General features: G+C 50.0%; 1 protein-coding gene across 2 annotated transcripts in view; it reads right to left on the bottom strand.

Annotated features, from left to right (window-relative positions):
* HOMER3 (homer scaffold protein 3) overlaps nucleotides 1-26,851 on the bottom strand; it is a 288,001-nt gene that overhangs the window by 27,919 nt on the left and 233,231 nt on the right. For both annotated transcript variants that reach the window (XM_085639959.1, XM_085639960.1), the window contains exons 6-8: nucleotides 24,546-24,702; nucleotides 19,112-19,222; nucleotides 4,386-4,466 (exon numbers count right to left, since the gene is read on the bottom strand). In XM_085639959.1, the coding sequence (XP_085496085.1) occupies nucleotides 4,386-4,466; nucleotides 19,112-19,222; nucleotides 24,546-24,702 (349 nt within the window). The remainder of the gene's footprint in view (nucleotides 1-4,385; nucleotides 4,467-19,111; nucleotides 19,223-24,545; nucleotides 24,703-26,851) is intronic.

Below are 26,851 nucleotides of genomic sequence, written 5' to 3'. Positions count from 1 at the left end.
TCTTGCGAGCAGCAAATTGGTCTTTTGACTCCATGTTTAAGAGGTTCTACTTTTAACCAACCTCCCAGTTAGGCTTGCGGTGGTAAGTAGGCTTTGAACAGCATAATCAAGCCTCTGCATCCTGACAGAGAATGAAACATTTCTTAGCTAGCATCAAGGAAAATTTCAATTCTGTTAAGCCTCGGAGGCGAAGATTATCTCACCTTTTCTTCATTAAGAAACCCTCCCATGAAGGAGGCAGATCACGTTCAGCGTCAGTATCAGTATTCTTTATTAGGTATGTTTTCATGAGTAGCAGTTTTACAAGCTTATCTGTTCTTAGTTTTTAACTAATACGATTTTCATCACGCGGTTCTTTATCTCATACATATCAAATTTGGGTGGCACGTTAATCATTTTCTGTTCTTGCAGCTAACGAAGAGAAGCCAAGAGATTCTTTGATACCCAGATGACTAATTTCTGCAGCTACCTTTCGCACAAAGAAAGAGGACTATAGGAAGATGAGGCCCAGTGATATACTGTTGTGGACATTATGATTGGTTGAACACATACAGCTATGTTCATTATGATTGGTTACAGCTCGTGTGTTATGGTTTTACACTGCTCTCATGGGATATGTCGTTTTGTGTTTGCTGCTGTGAGAAAGTAAAGAAAGTTAAATGCAAAATCTTTGACTATGTGTCCTTAATGGAATTGTATTATCCTTCACGCTTGCTCGGAAATTTTCCTTTACTCCGGATTCTATGCCGTGTTCAGAAACCTAAGGTACAGATTGATTGCGTCACGCAGACAAGATGTGTGAAGAGTGACGGTGGCCTCTAACGGTAAAGGGAAACCTTAATGAGGTGAGATGTGTTGTAGCGCGTGTGTGGTACTGAATGTACTTTTCGTGACTAGGTTCGCTAGGGGGACAAGGGAAAGGCTGACATCTCACCACTCCCAGATTTTTTGCTCCATTTGATGTCACCGGTCAGGTGTCTGGTTTTGGGATCAGATGGTTGTGGATAGGCTGCCAATCTCATCTCATTCTCCACATTTTTGGATCTCAGTTTTGCAAGAGTTATTTGTACAGTGGCTACTCAGATTCCATTGGTTGGTAGTTCGATGGCCGTGGTCACGCCCCGAGGTGTGCAGATGTTCCTGGTTTTTCAGTTTCACAATGATCTGTGAGATGTCAGCGTAGTTGTGGCAAGTTATGTTGAAGGTCTTAATGCGGGCCAGTAAAGGGTGAGGCAGAAATGTGTGAGGAGATGGCCAAACCTTGGGGTATGACAACCCTGTGATGAGGGGAACCTACAACGGATGAGGCTTGTCCTGCCTTAAAGGCTGAGTAGGACTGGCCTATTGGACAATCAGGCAGAGCCCGATGGGCTGGTCTGATATAGCCAGGAGGGCCGGCTTTTACTGTTAAATACCCTGATATTACCACAAACATGGTCTGCAGCAACCACAAATGTATGCCTTGCAAAATTCATATACAACATGAATTTACAAGTTCAACACTGCCCTATTTGCAATTTTGGGCCATTTTGTTTTAGCTATCTGATTTGCTAATATGGGCCACTTTTTTTGTTGGTGCTCGGGCTTATTTTCTGTCCCAGTCTAATGCGGCATTCGTAGGGCTAGATCCATTCTAGAATGTTTCCTTGGAGGCCAGGTTAATTGCAGAGTGTCAAAGATGTCGGGCAGATACAGCAATAGTAACACCGCTACTCCACTTACATCAACAGTTGTCGTCAGGTCACCTCGTATGGATACTCAGGAAACTCCATGCCCAAGTGAAGGCAACGCCCGAATCCATCTTTCTAAGATTGGACCATCGGAGACTGCTGGGTCTGCTTGGTCAATGCTCTTGAGGGGGATCTCATGTAGGAGGATAGCGGGGTGCCTGGAGTCAGCAAGTTGTCGAGGATGGTTGTTGCTGGAGAGTCAACAGCAGCGGAGAGCAGGAGTAGCAGTTGGGGGGATGATGTAGCACAGTGGGCAGAGCTGCTGACTCGGGAGCTGGGGAAATGGGCTCGAGTCCCAGCTTCGGCGCAACCTCCTGTGATTCTGGGCAAATCACTTAATCTCCCTGTGGCTATGGACAGCGCCCGGATAACCTCACAGTGATAACCTGCGCTATTTAAATAAGCAAACTTTAAAAAACAAACATCTTCACAGTTTGTGCCTGGCAGATGTCTGGCGAGAGGCGGCTGTCTCACTTCCACTTCTCTGATTTGGACTCAGAATGGTTTGAAAGTGGCGAGAGACTGATGTCTTTCTGTGCCATTTCTCTTGCTTTCCGGCTAACTAGAGACTGAAGTCTTCCTCTGTTGCATCAGCCTCAGTCCTCTGCAACCCACGCTCAGGAAAGAGGGGGTAAAAGATTGCAGGGGGGCAATGAATTCTCAAGGCCATTCAATCTTCGCACCCACCCACAAGCAGGAACAGCACTCAGGGCAGTGAGCCTCAAATGCTTCCTGCCCTTTGTTATGCTAGCCAGGGCCTCTCCAGCTAGTGGAGATGCCACCCCCACCCATCAAGCTCCACTTTTGGTGGGAAGGTCGGTTGGAAAATTAGTAAGCAGGAGAGGTGTGTCCCCTTTCAGCCAGGACCACCCCTATGATGTCCAGAGCTGATGTGACCCCCTCCTTAGAAAATTCCCCATGTTGGATGGAAGGATTTTATCCCACAGGATTATGGGACATACAAAGGGTGAGTCACCCTAAAGGTAAGTAGCCCATTGCCTACTATCTACCAGTACATGTAACGCCTCTAAATTAAGTATTTAGGGGCACCCCTGAACCTTGATCCTCAGATTCCTGGTGACCTAAAGAAGAAAAAGGACCAAAGAGCTGTGCAGCAGTGAGGACTCCAGACGACAACTGACTTGGCCCCACTCATACTGGCCTGTCTGCACCCCTCGAAGAAACCTGCTTGAAGAAGCGACGCGTCCTGCAGGCCCAGCAGCCTCCACAACCCTGGGAGAACTGCCTGCCTTTCCTAAAGACCAAGAACTCCAGAGGACAGCGGCCCTGTCCACAAAGAAACCAACACCAAGGACGGGATCCCTTGCCGTCTGGATCCATAAGTCCAGCCCACTCTGCACCCGACGTCTGAGTGGCCCATCGGTCCAGTGAACTCTCCGCAGCAATCCTGACCTCAAAACCATTGGTGGCTGTCCTCTCCTGGACTCGCCGAAGAAGCCTGCAACCTCATCACAAAGGGTCCCCCTGACTGCGACTTGCCCCGGTAAAGATCTTCATACTTCTAAAGGCACCCCTGCATCCTCAGCCCTCTGAATGTTGGGAGCCCAGCTGATGGTGCCCAGGAGTCCACCGACATCCCAACTTACCTGCCCAGTCTTTGGTCACCTACGTCCAGCCTCCTGGCCCGAGCCTGCAGCCTCTTTGTGAAACCGAGTTTCTCTATCAGCTTGCATTGGGTGCCGACGTGATCTATGCACCCTACACCCGGCCGCCCCTGTGCTGCTGGTGGTGTATGATTGGTACTGCCTGGTGGCCCCCACTGTGCTTGTTTATTCCCCAGGGTCCTGTGCACTGAAACCGTGGGTACTTACCTGCAAACCATGCATCTCCGATCACCCCCAGTTTCCATACACTAACACTGGGCACCAGGCACCACCTTTGACCTCTGCACCCGGCCGCCACTGCGCCACTGGTGGTGCAGATTTGGTGACCACTTTAACCTTGCCTGTGTTGGGCCAAACCCCTAAAGACTGAGATTGTAAGTCATGCACTTAACTGTTAAATGTGCATAAATGTTTTCCTTCCATAGGATGACATTGTATTTCTTGTTATTTGCACTAAGTGTCTATTTTCTACATTGCCAAGTATTGCTACCGTTGATCAACATCACAAAGTATTTCTAATATTATTGTAACATATTCCTACTGCTATTTTGCAAACACATTCCTAGTGTCCCTGAAAGTATTGCTATTTCTAAACTGGTACGGACCTGAAATTGAGTTCTTCTTGGTTCTAAAATTAAAGTGACAAAGTAAATATTTGTAAACAAACATTGGACTTGGAGCTACTGTTTGAGTGTGTGCCTCATTTATTGACTGTGTGTGTACAACAAATGCTTAACACAACCCTCTGATAAGCCGAACTACTCAACCACACTGCCACAAAAGAGAGTAAGGTATTATCTACTTTAGCCTCTGTAAAGCCTCTGGGGATCCACTGGAATCCATATATACTATACCAAAGTAAGGTATAGTGTGCAGAGCCAGCTTCCTACAAGCGGGATGTCCCTTGCCTCTGTCTGCTGGAATCCCTTATTTACTTATTTATTTAGAAGTTTTATAAAGCGCTACCTGCCCCCCAGGTCACCCCAGAGAGCTAGAAAGATAAAAACAGAGTGATAAAGCTATGCAGTACCTGAAGCTTCTCTCTGGTGCAGTCTCGCTCACTCTCCAAATCATGTGCTTCCGGTTTCTGACTCCGCAACGAGTTAATTTCCTAAGTAAGAGGACAGAAAACACAAAATAATGCTTCACAGTACCAACAAATGTGAGTTTAACAATACTACATCTTCAGTTCAGTCAGCGACAAGGCAACAAATGGGATAGGAGAGATTATAAAACCTACATACCTGAAACACCCGTTACTCAGCGCTGAGATGCCCCAAGGAGTGCACATACACTTTATAACTACAAATGTTATGCAATGAGCCTCAGTGCTTGATGAAACCATGCCCCTCTCCTTGGGAACAAGTGCCTAGAGTGGAAGGACAGGTGCAGACGGTCCCTGCCCACAGACCGCTTCAGACCTCCCGGCACATACAGGGCTTCTAAAGTGTGCCAGAGAAATCACATTGTCTCTGGTCCTTGGTGGCCACTGAACTAATCTTCTAGGACTATTTATAGGCGCTTGAAGAAGCAGATTTGTTCTCATTCCGCCAAGAAATGCGAGGGAAGATTTCAAGTCCTCACCATGTAGGTCACTTGCAAAGACATAATCATGATATTTTAATTATACCTTGCTAGTTCCCTCCCTCCCCCTACCCCCCTTTCTCCCTACCCTCTCCCCAAGCTACTGTGCGAAACCCAATCTTTTTTCAGGACACCTTGACCACCCTAATGCAGAGTGGCCGCTGACCTTCCCACATTACAGCCAGCACAGGCAAGCTGCCTCCCTTATGCCCATTTCAAGATGGCTGACAGAGTGACCTAGAGGTCCACTGATGAGTGCGATAACTAAAATATGTCCTAAATAGCCTATCCCAGCCAGTATAGACTCCCCTGCATATGTCCATTTTAATATGGCCGATGGAGTGACCTCCCTAGAGCTCCAATTAAGAGTGTGAGGATAGTCCTGAATGTCTCATACCAGCCACCACAGTCTCCCTTGCATATGCCAATTTCAATATGGGCATGATAGGGTCCTTTGAAGAGTGTGATAAGCTGTATTAATGCCACATTCTAGCCAGCAGTCTCCTTTGCATATGCCCATTTCAACATGGCCAACAGCGCGACCTACCAAGAGCTCCACTGACTAGTGCGATAACATCTCCTGAAAGCCACATTCCAGCCAGCACAGTATCCTTTGCAAATGCCCATTTCAAAATGGCAGACAGAAGGACCTCCCTCTATTGCCAATGAAGAATGTGATAATGTATACTGAATGCCTCATCTCTGCCAGCAAAGCCTTCTCTTGAATATGCCCATTTCAATATGGCCGATAGAGTGACCTCCCTAGAGCTCCAATGACAAATGCGATAATCTGTCCTGAATGCCACATCACATCCAGTACAGCCTCCTTGGCATATACCCATTTCAATATGGGTGACCGGGATCTTCCTAATAGGTTTGCCACCTGGCCGTGTTTTTGTGTCGGCTTGTCCTGTATTTTATAAGTCCAGGCCGGTAAAAATAATGGGAAGACGATGAAATCAGATAGTTTTTCTCTTCTGAAACAAACCTAAAACAGCAAACAAATAAAAAAACTAGATATGTTAAAAAGTATTAGAGAGCTTTCTAAATCGTTTCAGAATGATAATTAGAGCAAATAGGAGGTTATTGCAATGTCACAGAAGAATCCTGACACTTTTACACAAATTCTTTTTAAATTTCCAGCTCTTAGGTGTTCCAGAATCAAAATGCCAAAGGTGCCAAACCTAGAATTCCAATTTAGACTGCGCTAATATGTCCTAAAGGCCTCATCCCAGCATGCACAGCCTTCCCTGGAATATGCCAATTTCAATGTGGCCAACAAAGTAACCTCCTCAGAGTGACCTGCCCAGAGCTCCACTGAAGAGAGCGACGTCCTCCCCTAAATTCCCACACCCCAGCCTGTCTATCTAATGTTCATTTCAATATGTCCGAAAGCGAGACCTGTCTGTAGCGTCCTGCTGGGCACGTTTTAGTGTTGCGGTATATACACTCTAAAACCACCCATCTCAGGCGACACCTGTCAGGTAACCTTGGTAATAAAAGGGGCTGGGCCCTGGGCCAGTTCCAGTAACATATACCAATGTGTCAGTGTGCCTTATTTCCAAGTATGTGGGCCTAGAGCACAGTGCTTTACAATGGCGACGAGCAGGCCTGACCAAGCATGTACACCGGCTGCAGCTCTGTTGTGCCCCGAGGGGAATCTCAATCCAAGGCACCCCACATCCGCTGCCTGTAAGGCAAGACCCTGCAGCCGCACACTAGCACACGATCGGCATGGGAAAGAAGAAGGGTGTGAAGTGTCGCCGCACCACCAAGTGACCCCCCCCACCCTCCACTGCCGGAGTGGGGCAACAAGACAGCACTCCACTGCCAGCAACGAGTAAGACAGCGTCCACGGGCCCGCTACCTGCCCATGAACCTGCACCCATCGTCCAGTAGTGCTGTCACGATGGAGGTGAGGTGGATGGAGGCGAGCAATGAAGCCCCCCCACAGAGCGGCGCACACTCACTAGTATTGGCATCAACTGATATGCCCCTACCCGATGAAATGCCGCTGACCGCGGCCCCTGCAGGGGGCCACTAGAGCGGTCGGCGCCCTAGTGTCGCCTGGGCACCGGTCACCCCTCCCCGCCCCCTCCTGGGGGGCTGGGACTCCGGCCGGTGTTCCCCCCCCCCCTCTCTATCCTGCCCGGAAGTGACGCGAGGGGCGTCACTTCCGGGACTCCTCTGGGCGTGGGGGGAGGCTATATAGCCCTCCCCCACCATGCCGGCGACCTCTTGTCGCCCCGCTCGCCTCATCTCTTTTGATCGCCACTCACGCCGTCTGGGACACGCTCGTTGTCTTTGCTGGACACCATGTCTGGCACGCCAGGTCCAGGGGTCTGGCGAATCGTGTGCATCGGTGCGCTTGCGGTGATTGCGACTATCTACCCCCCCCATAGCAATTTGGGACCACTCTGCCGGAGCTGCTGAGTCCTCGCAGGTGGCCCTCCCCGGGTCCCGGTCTGGAGCAGCAGACGGACATAGCGGTTTGGCTGTACCGCAAGACGGGTGAGGGCCTGAACCCTCCAGTACTGGCTGGCTGCAGAGTTGGGGCTCCTGGGGGAGCGGCACACGAGGTGGGGGGGGCTCACTAAGGTCTATGTCGGGGATATCAGTAGTGAGTGGGGAGCCCCCCATAGTTTGCGGCGCCGATCGGGCCACGTGCTCCAGCCTCGGGCGTTTGTGCGCCTGGTCTGTCTCTGCCGCCTGGCTCTACAAGATTGTCCCATTCCCAGCCCTCGAGGCCCTCATGTTCGGTCCCACTGTCGGGTTATCATTTGCATGCTCACAGGTACGCTGATCCTATTTTATCACGGGTGCATCCCTTGGCCGGCTCGCGGACCGAGACACCTCTCCCCCATTCACCGATCTCATCCTGCGCGCTCCGGGTTGTGCAGGCGAGCCGTGACCTCCATGCCCACGCCCCTGTATATTTCCAATTGGCACCCGGGCTCTTAGGGATGGCCCACTGATCGTCTAAGACTCTTTCTGACCCGACCGCGTGGGGTGGTGGGGGGCTCTGCTGCGCGTTGCAAATCAAGCAATTTATGGATCGGGAGAGATGCGATTTTTCACTGCTCCCTCCCCGCACCTAGGCTATTGTAAATGTATACGGAGGAAAGGGTGTCGGTGTTGTGTGCTCGGGGATGTTTTCCGACTGCAGACACACGTTCGGAATAGTCTAGGCCGATTACGGATTATAAGGAGGTGAAGTCGCTCCCCCGATACACGCTCCAATCTCTGGGCACCTTTGTTATGGTGGTGCCTGGGGATACATACATAGCTGCAACCAGAAATGTCCGGCCACCACAGCGCCGAACGGAGCAACAATATCGTTTACAGCGTTTCCGTACTATTACAGCAAGAATGCTTGTTCCAAATGCTGCCGGTGTTATGTTATGTTTCACTGCGAGGGTGGGCATTTCTGGCTCGTCCCTGGTTTGACCCCAAATGGTCAGGCAGGGAAAATGGCGGCCCCCCCTCGCACATGATGTATGTTTATGGGCAGGGGGTTGCAGCGCTTGGTGGTAATGGTTTAACTGGAGCAAACGGTTTTTATGGTCCCAGGGGCAGTTTATTATTATAAGCGTTTACTGTATTGTCTGTGCAATTAAATGCAAACTGACATCTTAAGCTAATGAGAATTTTCAGCTTTTACAGTAGGACACTTTGAGCCTATTTTGAGTGAGAGCAGGGGGTGTTGTAGCCAGCCTTTTGTGCGCGGTTACGGGAAGCGATGGCAATTTAGGGATGTGGGCATTTTGGCAAATCGAGAAGATAATATCCTGAGGGAACTCTTCATCATAGAGATGTGGTGGAGAATATACCAGGGGTGGGACCTCAACTTTTCTCTGCCGGTAGTGCAAGTAACCTAGCAGTTGAGCATTGCCCCAACGAACAGCCCAGGTACATTTTCACTCTTTCAAGACGAAGATATAAGGATAACGAGCGCAGTGGCGGCTGCTATACTGCGGTCAGCTTCTTGCTGGAGCGATCCTCTGCCTGCCCATGGTTTACAGGAGACACACACCATTCTGCTAATCCTGGGCTGCGCACCGGGCCGACCGCTAGGGTCTGGAGCATTTGTGTCACGGTATTTGGTATAGTTGATTCCTGAGTGCCGTCTTCGCTACAGGGGACACTTTAGCGCTTTGTAATCTATCCCAGCGGGTTAACGTGCAAAGTGTTTCTCTTCTTTTGAAGCACTTTCTCTGCCACTGACCACTTTTGCGCCAGGCACGCGGTGGCATTGCGCCTCAGCGCCGGGATTTTTCCAGGGGAGTCTGGGCCGCCCCCGCCGTCACGTGTTGTAACTGCATTCCCTCGACACCAGATTGAGTGCTGGGGCCAGATGGGTAGTAGTGCGTCAGAGGTGGTATCTCGGCTGCCACAACTCGATTTGGCGAGATGACCTTCAGGTTTCAGTGAGTGGGAGGGACCTTGCATCTTTGGCGTTGGACCCGTCGTGGTGAGGTGTCACGTCGGGTCCCTAATTGGCATGGTTGGCGGTGAGTCTGCCCTCAACCAGGGTTACGTTGTCGTTATGCTGGGGCAGCATTAGGATTACATAGGGGCAGCCACCCCCGTACTTTGAGCTTGATTTGCCCTCACAGGTAGTGGGGCATCGGCGGATGCATCATGCTAACATGGGGGGCCAGCCAGCGGTGCCAAAGGCTTACCAGGCACAAGGTTTAATTTACTCGGCATGGGGGCGCGCCGGGCAGGTCCCTGGGTCTATTGGTGTTCACCTGACCGAGCTAAGTGCCTGCCTCTGCCCTCCAGCGGCGGCTGGTGCATCGGGCCACCGTTCGTGATCCGAGGGTGCCCCTGCCAGACACGCGCCTGGTGTCTAGGTTCCCTGGTCGGGCGAGTCAGGGACATCAGTCCCTGGGAGAGCTTGGGGCACTAAAAGCCCCCTGCTCCCCTCCCTATTGGTCTTGTGGCTCCGACCTTCAGACATTTAAGGGTATGTCCATGGTTCATGGCGTGGCTAGTTATTGTTTTCTTGACATACAAACACCCATTGCTTACGGCCTCATGCTCCCAATTGCATTACCCCTTGGTCAGGGCGGACCATAGTGGGGACAGTCTTAACGTATTTAAACATGGAACACTGCCCACAGTCCAAAAGAGGTTTGCTTTAAGACTGCAACTCTCCCCCTCCAATGTGCATATGTTGGCCATTATCTGAGCACGATTTTATGATGGGATTGCCACATAAAGGAGCAATTTACAGCCGGTTGTCCTTTCGTTTGCATGGGTTGGCTCATGAGTGGGGGCCATGAGCCGGGGCGTGGCAAGTGGCCCCGTCTGTGGGGCTACTATTAGCCAGGCCTACCAGTAACGGTCACTATGTTCCAACTAGGCAGAGCTAGGAATTGTATGGCCTATAGACTACCGTACATGGGTATGTTTGTGTAATTACTGATATCGATATGTCTTCCTCATCTTCATGGTTTGATTTTGCTCGCAGGAAAGTGTCAGTCATAGGCCTTTAAATGTCACTTTTAAACCTCGGCAGCTATGGATGGGGGCGGCTAGCTCTTGGTGGGCTACACAACTCAGCTAGAATTGTGGCTTATTTATCTGATGCAAATAGATGCATTGACTAAGCCAAAAGATGGACGTGTAGGGTAGTGCCCCTATTGTATTGAATACAGGGATGCAATGACATAGCGGCAAAATACTAAGCGGCTACTACGTAGCGGCCTACTACACAGCGGCCACTAAGGCTAAATTATAGCACAAAGTTTATCATGTATTTTGACCAAGTGGTTGCTGGTGCGCCGCACGTGACTCAATTGCTCACTGGCGCTTGGGACAGTCTGCCACGAGTTGGCGCTGTCTGTCTAGTGTAGAGATGACCCAACAGGCATAGATAATGCAATTGGCATTAAAATCACTGTTGCCAGCTGCCCAAGCCATTCTTGAAGTTTTGAGGGCTTGGAATAGGCGGAATTATCACGCTTGCACGAGTGTTAGGGTTAGTTGTGGTGTTACTATGCTTGGCAGCACGGCAGGAGCAAGGTGTGGTGCAAAAGGAAGTGGCCCCCTGACATGAGTCCCAGCATATAGTCACACAATTGTCAGGTGTTCCGTAGAACTGCCTTTCTGTATGTAGAGCGGGCGTATGCTGATTCTAGTTTTGCACAATACTGGGCGTCTCTAGGTATGTGTCACCGTGAATAGCTCTAGGTCAGAAATTGTGTTTTACTCTGCCTTCAGTTGGCATTGCGGTACGTCTGCCTTGGTGGTAACCGGGCAGGGTGCCCTGGGTGGGGCAAAACAGTATAAACTATTCTCGCCAATTTTATTTCAGTAGTTTGGATGGTGCTTTTGTCTAAAATTCATCAATATTCCATTGACAATCTGGTGACTCGCTGTCTACCGGTCCTTGTTCAAGACCGCCTCATGGCGCCCGAGTTTAATCGTTGTCCATGTAGGTTTCAATTGTTTCAATATCAGTTCTGTCTGGGCAATCGACCCAATCGGTGTCGCGAGTGACCACTCAGTTGGTCATTGTTTCCCTCCCCCCCCACTAGCACTCGTGCAGGTCAGTGGGGAAAAGGTGGGGCGCTCCAGAGAGGTCCACCTTCTCTTTAGTTGTGTTGGTTTCGAAGTAGGCAGGAAAGTAATTCTCCCCTCAGGGAGCTTTAAACCATAGCGGGTTCTTCTTGGATGTGGCACGGCTGTGTCCGGCTGTCCGCTTGTTTGCATTATGTTGATGCGTGCAATTAAACGCAATGTGCTCGCTCGCAGTAATGGCGGCCGTCGCACACGAAGTTGTGCGTGTGGGGGGAACCGACCACGGCTTGGCGGAAACCCACGAAATGTATTTGGCTTTGGGGTTTGTTTCAAGCAACGCTGCGATGAGCAGGGCGGGGCCTGTGCTCGGGCTCACGCAGGCCTGATGTTGCGGGATGGGGAGGGCCGCGCCGCACCCCCTCTCCCACCACGTTCTTTTCTGTGGAGTTGACCGCGGTGCTGGGGCAGGAGGCACTGCACTTCCCATGCTCTGCTGTCCCGAGGGGTCTTACGATTACTCGGCAACGCTCCATCACTGGGGAATATGTTTCCCTGCAGACGGTTCTCGTGCGGGCAGATTTGCCGACAGCCTCGTCGTCATAGGAGGACCCTCATTCCCACACTTTGTTAGTGTAAAGTGGAATCGACCGGACGCAAGATGGACCTGTGATTCAAGTCTCGCTGCGTGCGAGGAAGGGTTTCGCGGTGAGGAGCAGTGTGCACTGCGCGATGACCCTCGGTCCAGGGTGCGGCTTGGAATTTTAGAAGGCACAACTTTACACGGTGTAGGCTGTTCTCAAAGCGCTCTGTGGGGTGTCAGGCAGGGAACATTAACATGGTACTACCTACATGCCACGTTATTTAGTAGAACATCGGTTGCATTGCGATGCAGTGCCAGCTGCACAAGCCATGGGTGAGCTTGCTATTCATTGAAGGGAGACATTTAATGCATTGTTCAACACAGAAAGGTGACAGTCCCACCATTTCAGAATGGAAGCATTTTCAATATGCTACGCAGCGAAGCCAGAATTGTGGCTTCAGTTATCTTATACAACTAACAGCATTGTTAAGCCATTGGTACTGGCGTGTTGTAGGTGTAGTGTGGTCTTGTATTATATATCTGGAGACAATGTCAGAAGCCGCAAAATACCAGCCGGCAGCACACTGAGCTTAGCACCAAACCAATGCTTAGGCCTTTATGAGGAACATCTGCTGGCACCATATAGAAACAGGTCCAGAGATACACTGGGGGTATTCCTCTGCAACCAAGGGCAGGTTTCAGGTCGCTTCAGTTAAGACATAGTCACCCGCGCTTTAGCCAGGGCAGCAGGCGGGTGGTGTAGTTGTCATCTAACAAGTGTGCGGCGGTGCAAAAAAGTTTGGTAAACACTACGTTAGAGCCATATGGCGACAGGGTATTATTGACCATTCAGCATTCTAAATATTCAGGAAAGGGCAGGATTTGCACGGAATGTTCCCGTCTGGTTCCCACAGACTCGTCTGCCCCCAGGGTTATCCTTCTCGGGGTTAGAACCTGAGACTTGAAGGGGCATCTTCTGCTCCGGTGTCCCAAATACATTGACGGTCTACGCTGGGGTAGATGTTCCATGAAGGGCCTGATTACTACTTGGGTTTTCCCTAAGTCTGGGGGTCAAACTAGGTGGGAGCATTAAGTCTCAGTCCTTAGGAAGCATCCAGCATTCCTTCTATCCAATTAAGGGCACCGGCTCTTCAGCAACATTGTGCCAACATATTGTGCTGCCGTCCCAATAACTGGGGTATCAGCGGGTCAAACACAAGGGGACATTATGTCAATAGAACATTTGGCACGCCCAGTGTGTAACTAGAACTAAAAACTTCAACGGAGCAGTAATTTGGCACCGCTGGGGATGCTCCGGGTTGGCGGTGGGCACCCCCTTCCCCTGCCACCCTCCTACCTGGGAGCGTGCTAGGAGGGGGTGAAGTAGGACTTAGTCAATCCTTAATGCTTGAACCATACCGCAGACAGTGCGCACTGCTTAAACCAGATAGATTCCCGAAGCTGGGATGCCTAGGGGGTTTCACCACAGAGGGAACTGAAGGGGCATAATTCCCATAAGGAATAAGGGATGCATGGCAAGGGCAAGAGGGCCCCTTGACCATGGTCACGCGCTGCCAGCTTTGAACACTCCTGTGCGTCAGAATTTAGCAAATAAAGGGGACAGTTCAAAGTTTAAGCAAAACCCTTCTCGCCATAATAGCCAAAGCAGGCAGGCGGGTGGGGGAGTGGTCACCTAGCAAGTGGGCTGCTGTCCCATAGATGGGCACGCAGGTTCAGGCACACTCGGTGCTAGGAGGACGGCAGCTAGGTGAGATCGTCAAATAGATGGAGCTTTGTGAGCTTGGGTGCCAGCATCCACCCGCCCAAATTTGGCTCGGGCGGAGGCAAGTGAAGCGGTGTAACTTTCCCGCATGGGGGTGAATAGTTCTTGGCACAACTTCTCAGGCCCAACGGGTCCTTTGTTTCAGCAGACACTATCTGACCCAGGATAGCGTCTAGGGCTTGTGATATAGATGGGGCCATCTATAACCAGTAGGGACGGTTCTCTTTAATCTGGAGTGCAGGAGAGGTTGCAGGTAAGACTATAGCGGTTTTGGTGGGGGCTCTGGCGGCGACGGTGGCCGCCTCCAGAGCTGTGGTGGAGTTACAGGGCAATGTGGAAGCAGGCCGGTACCAAGGGTACCTCTGCGCGGCACCATAGGGGGTGCCAGAGCCAAATCCAAGGAGCCTCATGGGAGGGTCCCAGAAGCCGTGGCGGCGCCCCGCTAGTCCTTCGGGCGGTTGTGGGCCGGAACAACCGGGGGGTTTGTTATGCTACGCTCCGCCCCAGGAAGGGGCGTGAGTCGAAGTTACTAACGGTCATGTGATCCTGGAAGAGAATCACTTGGACGGCAGCAAAGGTTGGGTTCGCCCCAGTGCTGCCCGGCTCATCAGGCGGGCAGGCGGCCCAGTTGGTTGCCTGTCCTTGGATCGCCCGTAAGATAACCCACCTATTACATAACGGTGTATGTAATAAACCTGCAGCATTTTGTACCCAACCAAACAGTCTGAGTGTGTGTTATTATTGGGTAATGTATTTTGTTGGAGGGGGGACTGAGGGGTGCCAATGGCGATCCTATGCCTGCAAGCTGCCCTGCCTGCCGCCGTGTGTCCCGGTAAGGTGGGGAGAGGAGCGCTTGTTTCAGTGAAGCGCAACAAGACTGAGCCCGTACCAGCGCTGCATTGAAGCCCCGCGGAAGGATATCTGGTGATTGTTAAGGCCCGCAATCGAGACTCCCGTGGCCTGACACGAGAGCCATCTGCAGCGCCCCTGAGAGCCACAGCAAGTGACTAAAGTGCAAAGCAGCCCCGGAAGAAATAAAATGACTCTACAAATCCTAGCCGGCTCCGCCACCAGGGAGAAGCGCCCCATGACCCCGCCTCTGACAGCCGCTGCTCACATGCAGCGCCTCACCTGCCTGCTGTGAGTGGTGAATTAAGGTGGCCTCGCAGTGCCCCCGCGACAGAGCCTGAACACTTAGCCACACTGAACAGGTAACCACACTGATGAGCCCTGACTGTGCAAGTGCGGCAGCAACACCGCAGGTTCGGTGGGAGCGACACTGCAGGGTGTGGGGCTGGCCTCGTTCCTGCGGTGAATGTTCTGGGGCTGCACGCGCTGACAGGCTGAAGCCCCCGGGAAAGTTGCTGCTGTGGTCTCCTGCAAGGAGAGCAGCGTCACCTATCGTATCGGTGAGCCCTCCTGCCCCATCCAGCAGGCAGGATGAAATTAAGTAGGCACGACCGGACTAAGTTTTGCATAGTTTGTCTGCATGTCCGCCCATCGTAACAGAGCCCCGCAGAGCCCCTCTGATTTGGCTCTGTAGTCCAGAAGGTAGTTCTCCCCTGCAGCACCCGAGAGAAGCCAGGACGAGAGCCGAGTGGGCATCGCGATGCCCCCGGTGGACACCTGTTGACTGTACAGTAGTAAGTCTCGGCAGTAGGAAGAGGTGTGCTTCGTGACACACCGGCTGTCCTTGGGCCACAAGAGTGAAAGGGCGAGACAATCCTGAAGGACAGTCTGCACTTGAGGCTGCTAGGTGACAGAGGGGCAAGCACCTGAAAGAAAGAGGGCCTGCAGTGCCCTGTGCTCCAAGGATCACCAGCAGGAGACTAGTAGAGGATGCCACACGACCCTGGTGGGCTGCCAAGTGTCTTGAAGGGGCGAGAACAGCGCCACACACACCCTGTTTGTCTGCCTGTTGGTTTGTAGGGGAGAAAGGCTGTGTACCCCCACCCAGCAGAGAACCACGAGAAGCCCAAAGATGCCCCAGCAAAGAGAGCTGTCAAGAGTCCAGTGATGCCAAGAGCAGCCAAGCAGCAAAGGCCCATGGAAAGCACAAGAAGAACGTGTGCCTCCAGTGGCTCTCTGATGCCACCTCAAGGGAGGGCAGCACCACATGTCCCCAGCGGTCAACGGCCACCACCGCAAGTCAGGAGAACGGGCACCCCAATCGGCAGAAGAGGGCGCCCATGAAGAAAGAATGAGAACACACGGTCTGGGGTGCGAGAGGGCTGGAGAGAGAGAGAGGGGCCATAGAGAGAGAGAGAGAGGAGAGAGAGAGAGAGAGAGAGAGAGAGAGAGAGAGAGAGAGAGAGAGAGAGAGAGAGAGAGAGAGAGAGAGAGAGAGAGGCGAGAGAGAGAGAGAGAGAGGGCGAGAGAGAGAGAGAGAGAGAGAGATAGAGAGAAGCCCTCAGAGGACAAGAAAGATTGTCCCACGATCGAGGCTGCACCAGTCGGCCACCTCAGCACAGAATGGCCACCGTTGGCCGATTGAACATGTCAAACGAAGTGACCGACACTGACGAGCACGCCCACACTGCAACAGGACAAAGTGCAGTGACAGCGTAGCCCCGAGGCACAAGCAGTGCATCGTAGACTGAAGAAGAGGTAAAGGACGAAGGGTGACCCTCCAGGCAGGGAGCAGAGCACCAAGAACATATCTCAGAGAATGGACAGGACATGTGAGAGGTCCTCGAGGAGAAAGAAGACCCATGAGTGATCCACGAGGAAAAGAGTCAGGTCGTACAGATAGGATAGGATGCAACAACCAGGGAAGTACCTGTGAAGAGAAGGTCACAGCGAGAGGCCTGGTTAGGAGATAGAGGAGAAGAGAATCAGTACTTGGAGTAGGACGTGACCTGGGAGGTCCATGTGAAGTACACGTCACATCAAGAGGCCTGGTCGGAAGGGAGAAGAGAGTGACCTGACGTCACGTTGTGAATGAGTGGAAGAGAGTGACACGATGCCACAGCGTAAAGAAAAAGAGGAGAGAAAGGTGTGTGACGGACCCATCACACGGAAGTTCCCGACAACCACAGGTGTGAAGGAGAAGGAATAAGAGCGATAAGCGTCATCACGCCGAGCAAGACGTCGCCACCCGCAGCACAGGTTGTCCAGTGGTAAAACTTGTCATCATTACCAGGTGCCTCACCAGAACCACTTAAGGAGCAGCGCAACACCAGAGCGGAGCCGTATGTCTGCTAAACAACCAGAGGTTAACAAGGTATCCCTAGCGCCGTGGGAGGCTGGCCACCCAGAAACCTTCTGTGAGCCCCTGTGAACCCGAGTCCTGCAGAAGAGAGCATGCTCGACCATTAGACTATCCATCCTTGGGGTTGCACAAGGCTTGGCCATGGCCCTGTTGGGAGTTCTGCAGCGACCCCTTTACATGGCCAATGAAAGGCCCGCACAGCCCACGCAGTCCCATGGCAATCCAGGGGCAAGGGAATTCCGGTGAGAGGGGAATTCCAACAAGAGAGATGCGTCTGCATTAGCTCTATGATATGCACCAGAAAGCACTGAGGTCACGGACAGAGACTAGTCACCCAAAGACTATCTGATGAAGGTCCGTGCACTTGAGTACAGATGGTCAGAGCACACAGACCCTGAGGCTACTACCCTTTGTGGCTTCAAGAGCGACTTGGATGTGGTCCTGCTGGCAGTTCCTCTGCTACACCTTCGTACATCCTGCACGAGGCCCCGCACAGTCAACACAGTCCCGAGGCAGGCTGGCAGAAAGGGCCACATGGAAATTCCTGTGAGAGGGGAATCCTGGCATGAGAGAGAAATCTGAAGCTGCTTCGCAAGCGGGCACAGGGAAGTACTGGGACCTTCAAGGAAGACTCCCATTCACCAATGTCATCCTCAGTCTATGCAGGTTTGCTGTCCATGGAGCCTGAGAGCACTTCAAAGAAATGTCCGCAGTTGACTCCACCACCGCTACGGATGCACCCCACATTGAACTATGTAAATAGCCTCAAACACCGGGAGACCAGCCCGGACCGAAGGACTTCGCTGAGGTGGACTAAAACCTCAAGGGAAGGTAATCAAGAGATCTAGTACTGCCCGGCAGATGACCTGAAAAGACTCAGTGCTGCGGCATTTTGTTTGTTCTTTCCCACAGGTTGGACTAGTTAATCTTTTTTTTCCAATAACGTTTGGTAGGAATGTAGTGGCTGCTGGACACATTTTAGTGTTGCTGTATATACACTCTACACACCTGACCGGTTGCGCTTGTGATGAGTGGGTGTAGACTCTACACCCACTCATCACAGGCGCAACCAGTCAGGTGACCCTGCTTATAAAAGGGACCGGGCGCACGTGCTCTGGGCCAATTCCAGTACCATTTACCAATGTGCCCGTGTGGCTTACTTCAAGTATGTGGGCCTAGAGCCCAGTACTCGACACTGCCGAGAGCTCCATTGAAGGGAGCAAAGCCCTCTCCTGAATTCCCACATCCCAGCCAGTCTCGCTAATGCCCATTTCAATATGTCCGACAGAGTGACCGTCTAGGTATCCAATGAAGTGTGCAACATCCAGTCCTGAAGACAGCTGTGCCTATTTCAGCCCTCTCCCCCGTGTTCGCCGCCCCTGGATTTGCTCTAGCTGCCTCTTAACGTCAGAACTCGTGTGGAAGTAGGTTCCCGGCATACGAGGCAGATCCACTGGTGTGTTCATCCAATCTAGCGCATGCCCACCGGACCGGAAGTGCACAGGTAGTCAATCATGTAAATGCTTCTCGTTCCTATAAAACACTGTGTTTAGGAGTCATCGATTGCTGCTTTTCGAGAGTGCAAGACAGCGATTCTGTTCTGGTGAATGGATCTCTCGCCCTGTGGCTTCGTGAAATCTGTTTTTAATCAGAGTTTTGAAATGGCTTAATGGAGAGTGAGACACGAGGAGTAGGGGTGGTGATAATCTGTAATGAATGCCACATGCCAGCCAGCACAGCCACCCTTGCAAAAGTCCATTTCAATATGGCTGACATTGACCCACCTACAACTCCAATTAAATCTGCCACATCCAGTCCTAAAGATAGACTCTTCGCCCTCCTGCTCAAACATGACTAAACTCTCTCTGTACCTCTCTTCTTTCTCACTCACTCTTCACTCTCCTCATAACTCTTCCCTCTTACTCTTCTCTCTCCATCTCTCTCTACCCCCTCTTTCTACCTCGCTCTCTCCTCTTGCGACTCCTCCCTTGCTGTTCTCACCTTGTTCTCCCTCGTCGAGCCCCATAAACAGAACCTCCCATTAGATCCTGTACCCTAGTCGTATCTTACCTGTTCTTTGGATTTTAGCAGCGTCTCCAGTTCTTCCACACTGCGCCCCGTCTCCTCTGCGCTGACAATAGATGCACCTTCCTGCGAACCCTGCGCCTCCAGTTCAGAAACCTGGTAAGTGAGTAAAAGAGGGTGAGAGGAACATGGCCATCACCAAATAATATGTAGAAGATGAATCTGAGACGTACAACCTGAGATTGACACTCTCATTTACATATTTCATTCATCCCAGGATGCACTTCTGTAGGGTGTGATGCCTATTTTACTCCATGGCTATTTTGAAATTTAATCTGGAGTAAACATCTTATGCGGAAGGTCGTTAATGGCAACTAGAACAGGGAGGGGGCACTGGCAGGACCCCCACCATGTGTGAAAGTGGAGGTCCCAGCCCTATGCACTAAGCCTAGAAGCTGGCCTAGCTTATTGGGCTACACAGTGGAATTACCAAGGTTTAGACAGCAGTCCAGCCGTCCCAGTGGACTACTGCCCAAATTATCGCAACATTCGACGATGGATATGTTTTTGCAATCCTGTGTCTGCTTTCCACCGCTTACACGGATATTAGCCAATTTGCACAAGGTTTAGTCCACATATATCACACTTAAGTAGGCAAAAAGTATTATAACTAAATGGAAATTGCGGTTCCAAGCAGTTAAATCGAGATTTACGTCAGCCCGCAGCTAGGTAGATTTCCTAGTCGTAAGCAGGAAGGTGGAAATGGATGTTCCCATGGGTTAGTTATGGGAGTTAATATTGCAAATGTGCTGACCAGCAAAACCAGTTGTAAATCATTCCCAAACATTTGAGTACTTCGTCCCACGCTTGCTGATAGAATAAAAAGTGATGAACAAACACTTGAATTCCTCTCAGCTCCTGGTAATCACTTTGAGCCGCATTCTAGACCATCGTTTTGTTGTTCACTGTGCCACTGCTGAAAGGGAGCAAACATTTGGAAATCCGACGTGGTCCAGCTCCAATAGGAACAGATAAACCAGGAACTTCCATTCCAGGTTCCTTCTCCGCTAGAAACAAAATCAACTCCTGACAAGCTTACCCGATACTCACTGGAGTTCTTCGCTTACACCAGTGGTGGCCCATAATGTGCAACAGGGGTGGGGGCGGACACACACACTTCTGGACACTCTTTAAACATGTACACACATACCACACCCACTACATACACATGCACACATTTATTCACAGCATGCATGCACGCACAAGTACACAAATATTCATACACACATGCACCCAACATAAAAGAAAAAACTTACCAGGCAGCAGCAGTGATCTTGGGTGGCAGGTGGAAAGCCTTGGTGGCTCCTGGAGGATTGTAGGAACTGCAGTCTACTCGCATTGGCTGACCTGGTTATTGGCCAGCGAATGAGAAGAGGAGCCAGTCCCTACCCGTCACAGAGTGGGATTGGTTCAGTGGGAGTGTTGACCCCACCCCAATCTGTAAGGAGCGTCATTGATGGACTGTCAGCCATGGGCACTTCAGGGCTTAAAACTGAAGCTCTCAGGTCCAAGGTAATCGGTGACACATTCCCTCGTCATGAGGGGTAGGTTCACAAAAGACTTGCCCGGGACGAGGAGGTCATGCCCACGGGGCTGTGAAGTCTTTAATCCGGCATATTTTGGCTCAGACCGCCAGATACCTGTGCATTTAAAGCATGTCCAGCGCCTGGCTGCTTGACCAGACCATGAGGAGTGCCTGTCAGCCTGACCTTTGCACAGTATGACAGACACTCGTCGGCTGAGAAAAATGTGTCGGGCGAGGACCCTCCACCCAGAAGAACGGGCTTACACCTGCTGCAAGGAGACAGTAGTAATGCAATAAGTATGGAAAAGTACCCCTTATTCCCCCATTTGATCAAGGGGTGCATAGAAAGGGACTTATTCACAGAGGAAATGGTTTTCAATGTGAAGGAAAGGGAAGGGCAATTCTCCACCATATCTTCCATCAAGGAAAGCAGGAAAGATTCCAACAAGAAGCTGAAGGCATTATGAATAAAGAACGCGTACCAGGAGAGAGACCTTGGCACGCGGCAGCCATTACTTCAACACTTTGTGAGGCGAAAAAAGCTGCTTCAACCCACCTCCATGTTCTTCACTGTTTTTGTTATGGAATGTCCCCATTAAAAAACCTATTTTTTATGAATGTTGAAAGAGAACAATTTGAGTAAAGAGCCAAGCCAGACTGCTCTAACCCTTCGATTCAATGGCACTGTATTTTTATTTTCTCTCCCAGATGCCTGCGCTCTCATCACGTCGCGACCTTGAGTTGCGAACAAACAATACGCTCCATTTTCTCAGGAACAAAAACGCCGTGCACAAAAGAAGTGCTGAAACATGGTCTGCGTCCTTCATGAGATGGATTGAAGGCATCTACTGAGGAAGACCCCTTGTGAGGGGGCATGTTACACACCACGCGCCATTGTAGCTCGCGCCGAAGACACTCTGTCCCAGGGTCAGGCTTTAGATCCTAACTAGGGCAGAGCTTGCTACTGCTTCCTAACCTACTGCTTAAGGGGGTACATGTGGGGTGCCACCAGTCCTGGATACCGAGGCAGAAGAATGCATCGCTGAGATAATGTGTCAGGGGTAGGCACTGGGCCTGTCATGGGTAAATCCCCCTGGACTAGCCTTGAAATTTGGGTCAATGTTTTGGGAAGCCATTATGCAGATCTACAAGCTGATGCACTGAATAAAGGGCGTCTGGATTTTGCTTTGCGTTTTAGAGGCAGAGTGTGACTCCGCGCTACGCAGCCGGTACCTAGGTACAAGATGCTAGCATGATTAAACAAATTGCTTTCATTCGTCTCTTTCGTGTATTGACTTTTTTAGCCACAACTAGAAGAAGACGGGATTGGGGGGACCTGGGACACGGTCATCTTACAGAAAAATGACAAGCGAAAGAACAGAGCAAGCAGTATCATGCTTATGTGAATCTACAACAGATTCATGCTACAAATAGATAAAAGCTACTTACATGTAACAATAGTTTTGCAGATTGAGGCTATGTTAGATTGACACAATGTGCATTATTCCACCAGTTACCATCTGGCTCAGAAAAATACCACACTGACACAGACACTGAGGAAGGGTATGGGGCATAAACAACAGAAGAATTTGGGAAAACTCATTATAACATTGTCTAAAAGCACACAATCCCCACAATATATCTACCATCTCGCAAGATGTAGGTTTAAAGCTGGAATTATAAAGGTAGGTCGTATGGTTGGCCATTGGGGAAGGCATTCTGACAGCTTGAGAGACCACTGCATGCTTGTTTCATGCCCTCCAATAAACCACTTGAAACCATTCAGATCTTTGGATTCTTCTGTCTGTGACACTAATTTCCTAGTTAGAAAATGACAATAGAAATCCGTCTTTGGGTGCAACTGAGCGTGACAGCTTGTGTGACAGGCTGTGCGACAGCTTGTCGGCTTAGAAGGAAACCCAATAGACATCTCATTGAGGGACATCTCCCTCACAACCACGCGCACCACTTATCTTGGAAACAAACCTCACTTCCCACCTGGGATGCTCCTGACTCCCTCTCTGTAATGTCAAGATGCTGAGGCTCAAGGCTGACCTACTTCTGCAAGAGTCAAGATGCTCTCGTGCAATTGACAGGAGAGGGTAAGTACCAGATGTACGCCAAATGATACGTTAGCGAGAGCCTTTCGGACTCAGTGGTGCAGACGCATGAAAACGAAACGCGAAGTTGGCACACGCCACTTCGCTGCTCAACGCTGAGCTTTAATGGAGCCCGAATAACCAGCCTGGAAGGCAATTTCATCAAATCAGAGGCACTCAAGCTGGTGAAGCGGCAGCGGGCGGAAGAAAGGTGGAAGCCTGGCTTCATAAGATTACAGCTGGGAAACCTAAAAATATATATCCCAAGTCAAACGTGTTCTATTTTTGAGAATATGGAATTATCCAGCATTTAATTCCACCTTCGTGCACTGATGGGCACAAATTTTAGCTCCAGGCTCTTCAGGACCACTTTCGAATGCTAGTTTAGACGTGCAGGCCTAGAAGATGACCAGCCCTGAGGCGTGGTTAGAGATTTCGTGATAGTCTGGTGTCTCTGAAAGACTCTCTGCCAAGGAAAGCAACTGAAACTGCTGCAGCAGAGATATCTTTCAGAGGAACAGCCATGCTGGAACATCTCTCCATTTTGTAGCCCAACATGAGTCTAAGTTTTCTCCAGGCCAGTCGGAGTTTCAGATTTACACACCCATTAAAAAATCTCCAGACTTAAAAATCTAGGGGGATTCTTCAGCTACCACCTTGACGTACAACCAGACGTAGAACACGTGGCAGCTTTTGGTTGCCTCAATTCAGGAAGCACCTCAAGACCTGGCTCTTTGACTGAACCGCAGATTACCCCCCCTCCCTGACAGCGCCTTGAGACCCTAATGGGTGAGGAGTAGCGCTTTAAAAGAAACCTGATTGACTGATTGGTTGCAACCAAAAGCTACCAATGGACGAAGATGCAGCATGGCCACTAGCGGTTTTATTGAAGTCAAAGTGGTCTACAGACATATGCTCTTTTCAGGAAGGGCATAAAACCACAAATGCAGATCAAGAAAAAAAACTCATAATGCTGCGGCTACAGAGGTTGCAGGACATTTATGTATACATCCCCTAGTCTGAGGAAACAACAACAGATAATAACCGAATCTTGCTCTCTTGATGCTAGAAGGTGTCAAAATTCTGGGAGTAAGTTTTTGTGAGACTGAGAATGATATAATGTCTGGAGGTGCCGCTGCGCTGTCCCTTATGCATGAGGTTGTGTTCCTCCATTCATTGCTTGGGAATAAACCTAGACATTGACAAAGGAGATGGCACAACATAACAGTAATTTGTAAGACAATAATTTCAGGTGAACGGTCTGGTTTAGAGTTCAGCGGTAACTGAAAATCCTAAAATTGATGGCAAAAATGATAATTAGAAAGTAGAATTCAGTGGCAAATGTCACCCTCTTCCGCAGGGATAGCATTGTGTAGAAATGCACTCCCCCGGGTCACAGTCACAAAAACATTTATGAGAATGGGAGAAGAGCTACAGGTTTTACAAGCTCTTACAAGCCTTGGAGGATTGACCCCGAAACATCTATAATGGGAATATTCATATACAATTACTACAAATCAAAAGGGCCCTCTGTGCACTTTTACTAACAGGTAGTTGGACGTTTCAGACCCGTGTCACAAAAGCATGTAAAGTATGTAAAAGAATTGTATACAACCACCACTTAAGGTACTCCAGAATGGCTTTAGGAGTGGACCCCTCCATTTTAAGTTTCTCCAGAATTATTGGATGATGTTCAAGTACCACCAAACTCCAAATCAAACCATCCTTTTAGCTATTAGTTATTTTAAAATGTGTTTTGCCAAATGTGGGCATCGGTGCCAGTCCCGCGCCTTACCCGCTGGCGTAGCCTCTCCGTCTCCTCCTGGTAGGCCGCAAGCTGCTTCTTCCACTGCTCCACGTTGGCATTGGCCTCCTGCAAGGCGGCCGCCAGCTTGTTGTTGCTGTCCTGAAGACTGAAGAACTCGGCCTCCCACTGCACCTCGCACACCGACCTGCGCAAACGACAACCGCAAGGGGCGACATCAGCAAGAGGTAGAAACAAATACAACAGGACAAACTGCACTAGGAGTCGCCAACCTCCGCCCAGGGGGGGGTTCATGTTTGAACAGTAAGGCAGGGCTCAACGGAGAGTAGAGCTGTACCTCGGTGACCCCTCTGACCCCGGTACTGCGTCACGATAGGCGGATTCGTATTAGAAAGCTTGTGACGTAAATACGCTCCGATATCCATGAGGCTTGGTCCACACGGTTAGAAATATCTTTAATAAATGAATATGTACATTATGCCTGAATAGGGTCTTACTGGAAATGTGTAAAAGTGCAGTACAGAGGCAGGAAGGTGGTTGAAGATAAAGGTGTGAGGTCTGTAATACTAAATGCCAATAAAAGGAATTTACCCCAAAAATGATAAAGGCGTGAGGTGGAATCAAGACCAGGAAGCCTAAGTATTCATGAGATAAAGGGACAGAAATTGTAGGGTGGTGGAAGAAACAGGCATGAGGTGGAATCAAGACCAGGAAGTCATGGTATTAATGAGATAAAGAGACAGAAAGCGTAGGGTGGTAGAAGAAAGAGGCGTGAGGTGGAATCAAGACCAGAAAGCCATGGTATTAATGAGATAAAGGGGCAGGACCTGTAGGGGGTGGAATAAAGAGGCATGAGGTGGAATCAAGACCAGGCAGCCTTGGTATTAATGAGATAAAGAGACAGAAAGCGTAGGGTGGTAGAAGAAAGAGGCGTGAGGTGGAATCAAGACCAGAAAGCCATGGTATTAATGAGATAAAGGGGCAGGACCTGTAGGGGGTGGAATAAAGAGGCATGAGGTGGAATCAAGACCAGGCAGCCTTGGTATTAATGAGATAAAGAGACAGAAAGCGTAGGGTGGTAGAAGAAAGAGGCGTGAGGTGGAATCAAGACCAGAAAGCCATGGTATTAATGAGATAAAGGGGCAGGACCTGTAGGGTGGTGGAAGAAAGAGGCATGAGGTGGAATCAAGACCAGGGTGCCTCGGCATTCATGAGATAAAGAGACAGGAAGTGTAGGGGGTGGAAGAAAGAGGCATGGGGTGGAATCAAGACCAGGCAGCCTCAGTATTCATGAGATAAAGAGACAGGAAGTGTAGGGGGTGGAAGAAAGAGGCATGAGGTGGAATCAAGACTAGACAACCTTGCTATTCATGGGATAAAAACCTAGGAGTGTAAGGGGTGTAAGAAAGAGACATGAGGTAGAATCAAGACCAGGCAGCCTAAGTATTCATGAGATAAAAAGACGGGAAATGTAGGGTGGTGGACAGGGCCGGCTTTAGGGCGGTGCGACCGGTGCCACTGCACCGGGTGCTGACTCTTCAAGCGGGCGCCGTCCTTGGAAGTATTTTATAGCTTTAGAAGCACCTGCTGCTGCATTGCTAGCCTCCCAATTCTCATACAGAAATAAAAATGTCAAGATAACTACGTGATTCATGTTCTTCCTGGAGAGAGAAGGAGTTTTGTCTAGTGGAAGTTTTAACTCATTTTATGGTAGCACAGAGGGTTTATATGCCTACTGCCAAGAATGTTTACCATGCAGATCAGAAAGTGCATATATTTTCAATCAATCGGTGCTTTAGACAGAGAGATCCTTTTGTTACTGGCAGTGTTTATGTTAAAATCCTAACATGGAACAGTGAGTTGATAACTATCAAAGAGCTGCATGCAAACTGCAAGATATGGATTAGAGCACTATGATTTATCCTCCGTCTTTCATTATTCTAATGTTTCAAAAAGGGTTCATTTTGGTAAGAATAAAAAATCTCTATTATTAAATGCAACCCCAAACCATGGGGATATGTTTTCAATTCGGAGTCTGTGCTTCTCCAGACCAAGCACTCTTAAACTAAAATGTCTACCAGTATGGATGGCATGTGACTCCTACACCTTGTAGTCTTCTGGCTTATGTAACATTTTCTATACACTGATTTACACACCTATGATTGATTGTCTCTGTGTAGTGTGTGTGTGTGTGATGTAAAGTGCTCTGACACCCTACACTGGTATAGGAGGTGCCATACAGCTAATTAAATACATCTGAGAGAGAGTGATTATGGAGGCTAGTTTCTATCAATTAAGCACACTTGCTGCACAACAAACAGCTTTGTCCTGAAATG

The sequence above is a fragment of the Triturus cristatus genome, chromosome 12 (assembly GCF_964204655.1).
Source record: "Triturus cristatus chromosome 12, aTriCri1.1, whole genome shotgun sequence".
Lineage (NCBI taxonomy): Eukaryota > Metazoa > Chordata > Amphibia > Caudata > Salamandridae > Triturus > Triturus cristatus.
This window is presented reverse-complemented; position numbering and strand designations above follow the sequence as displayed.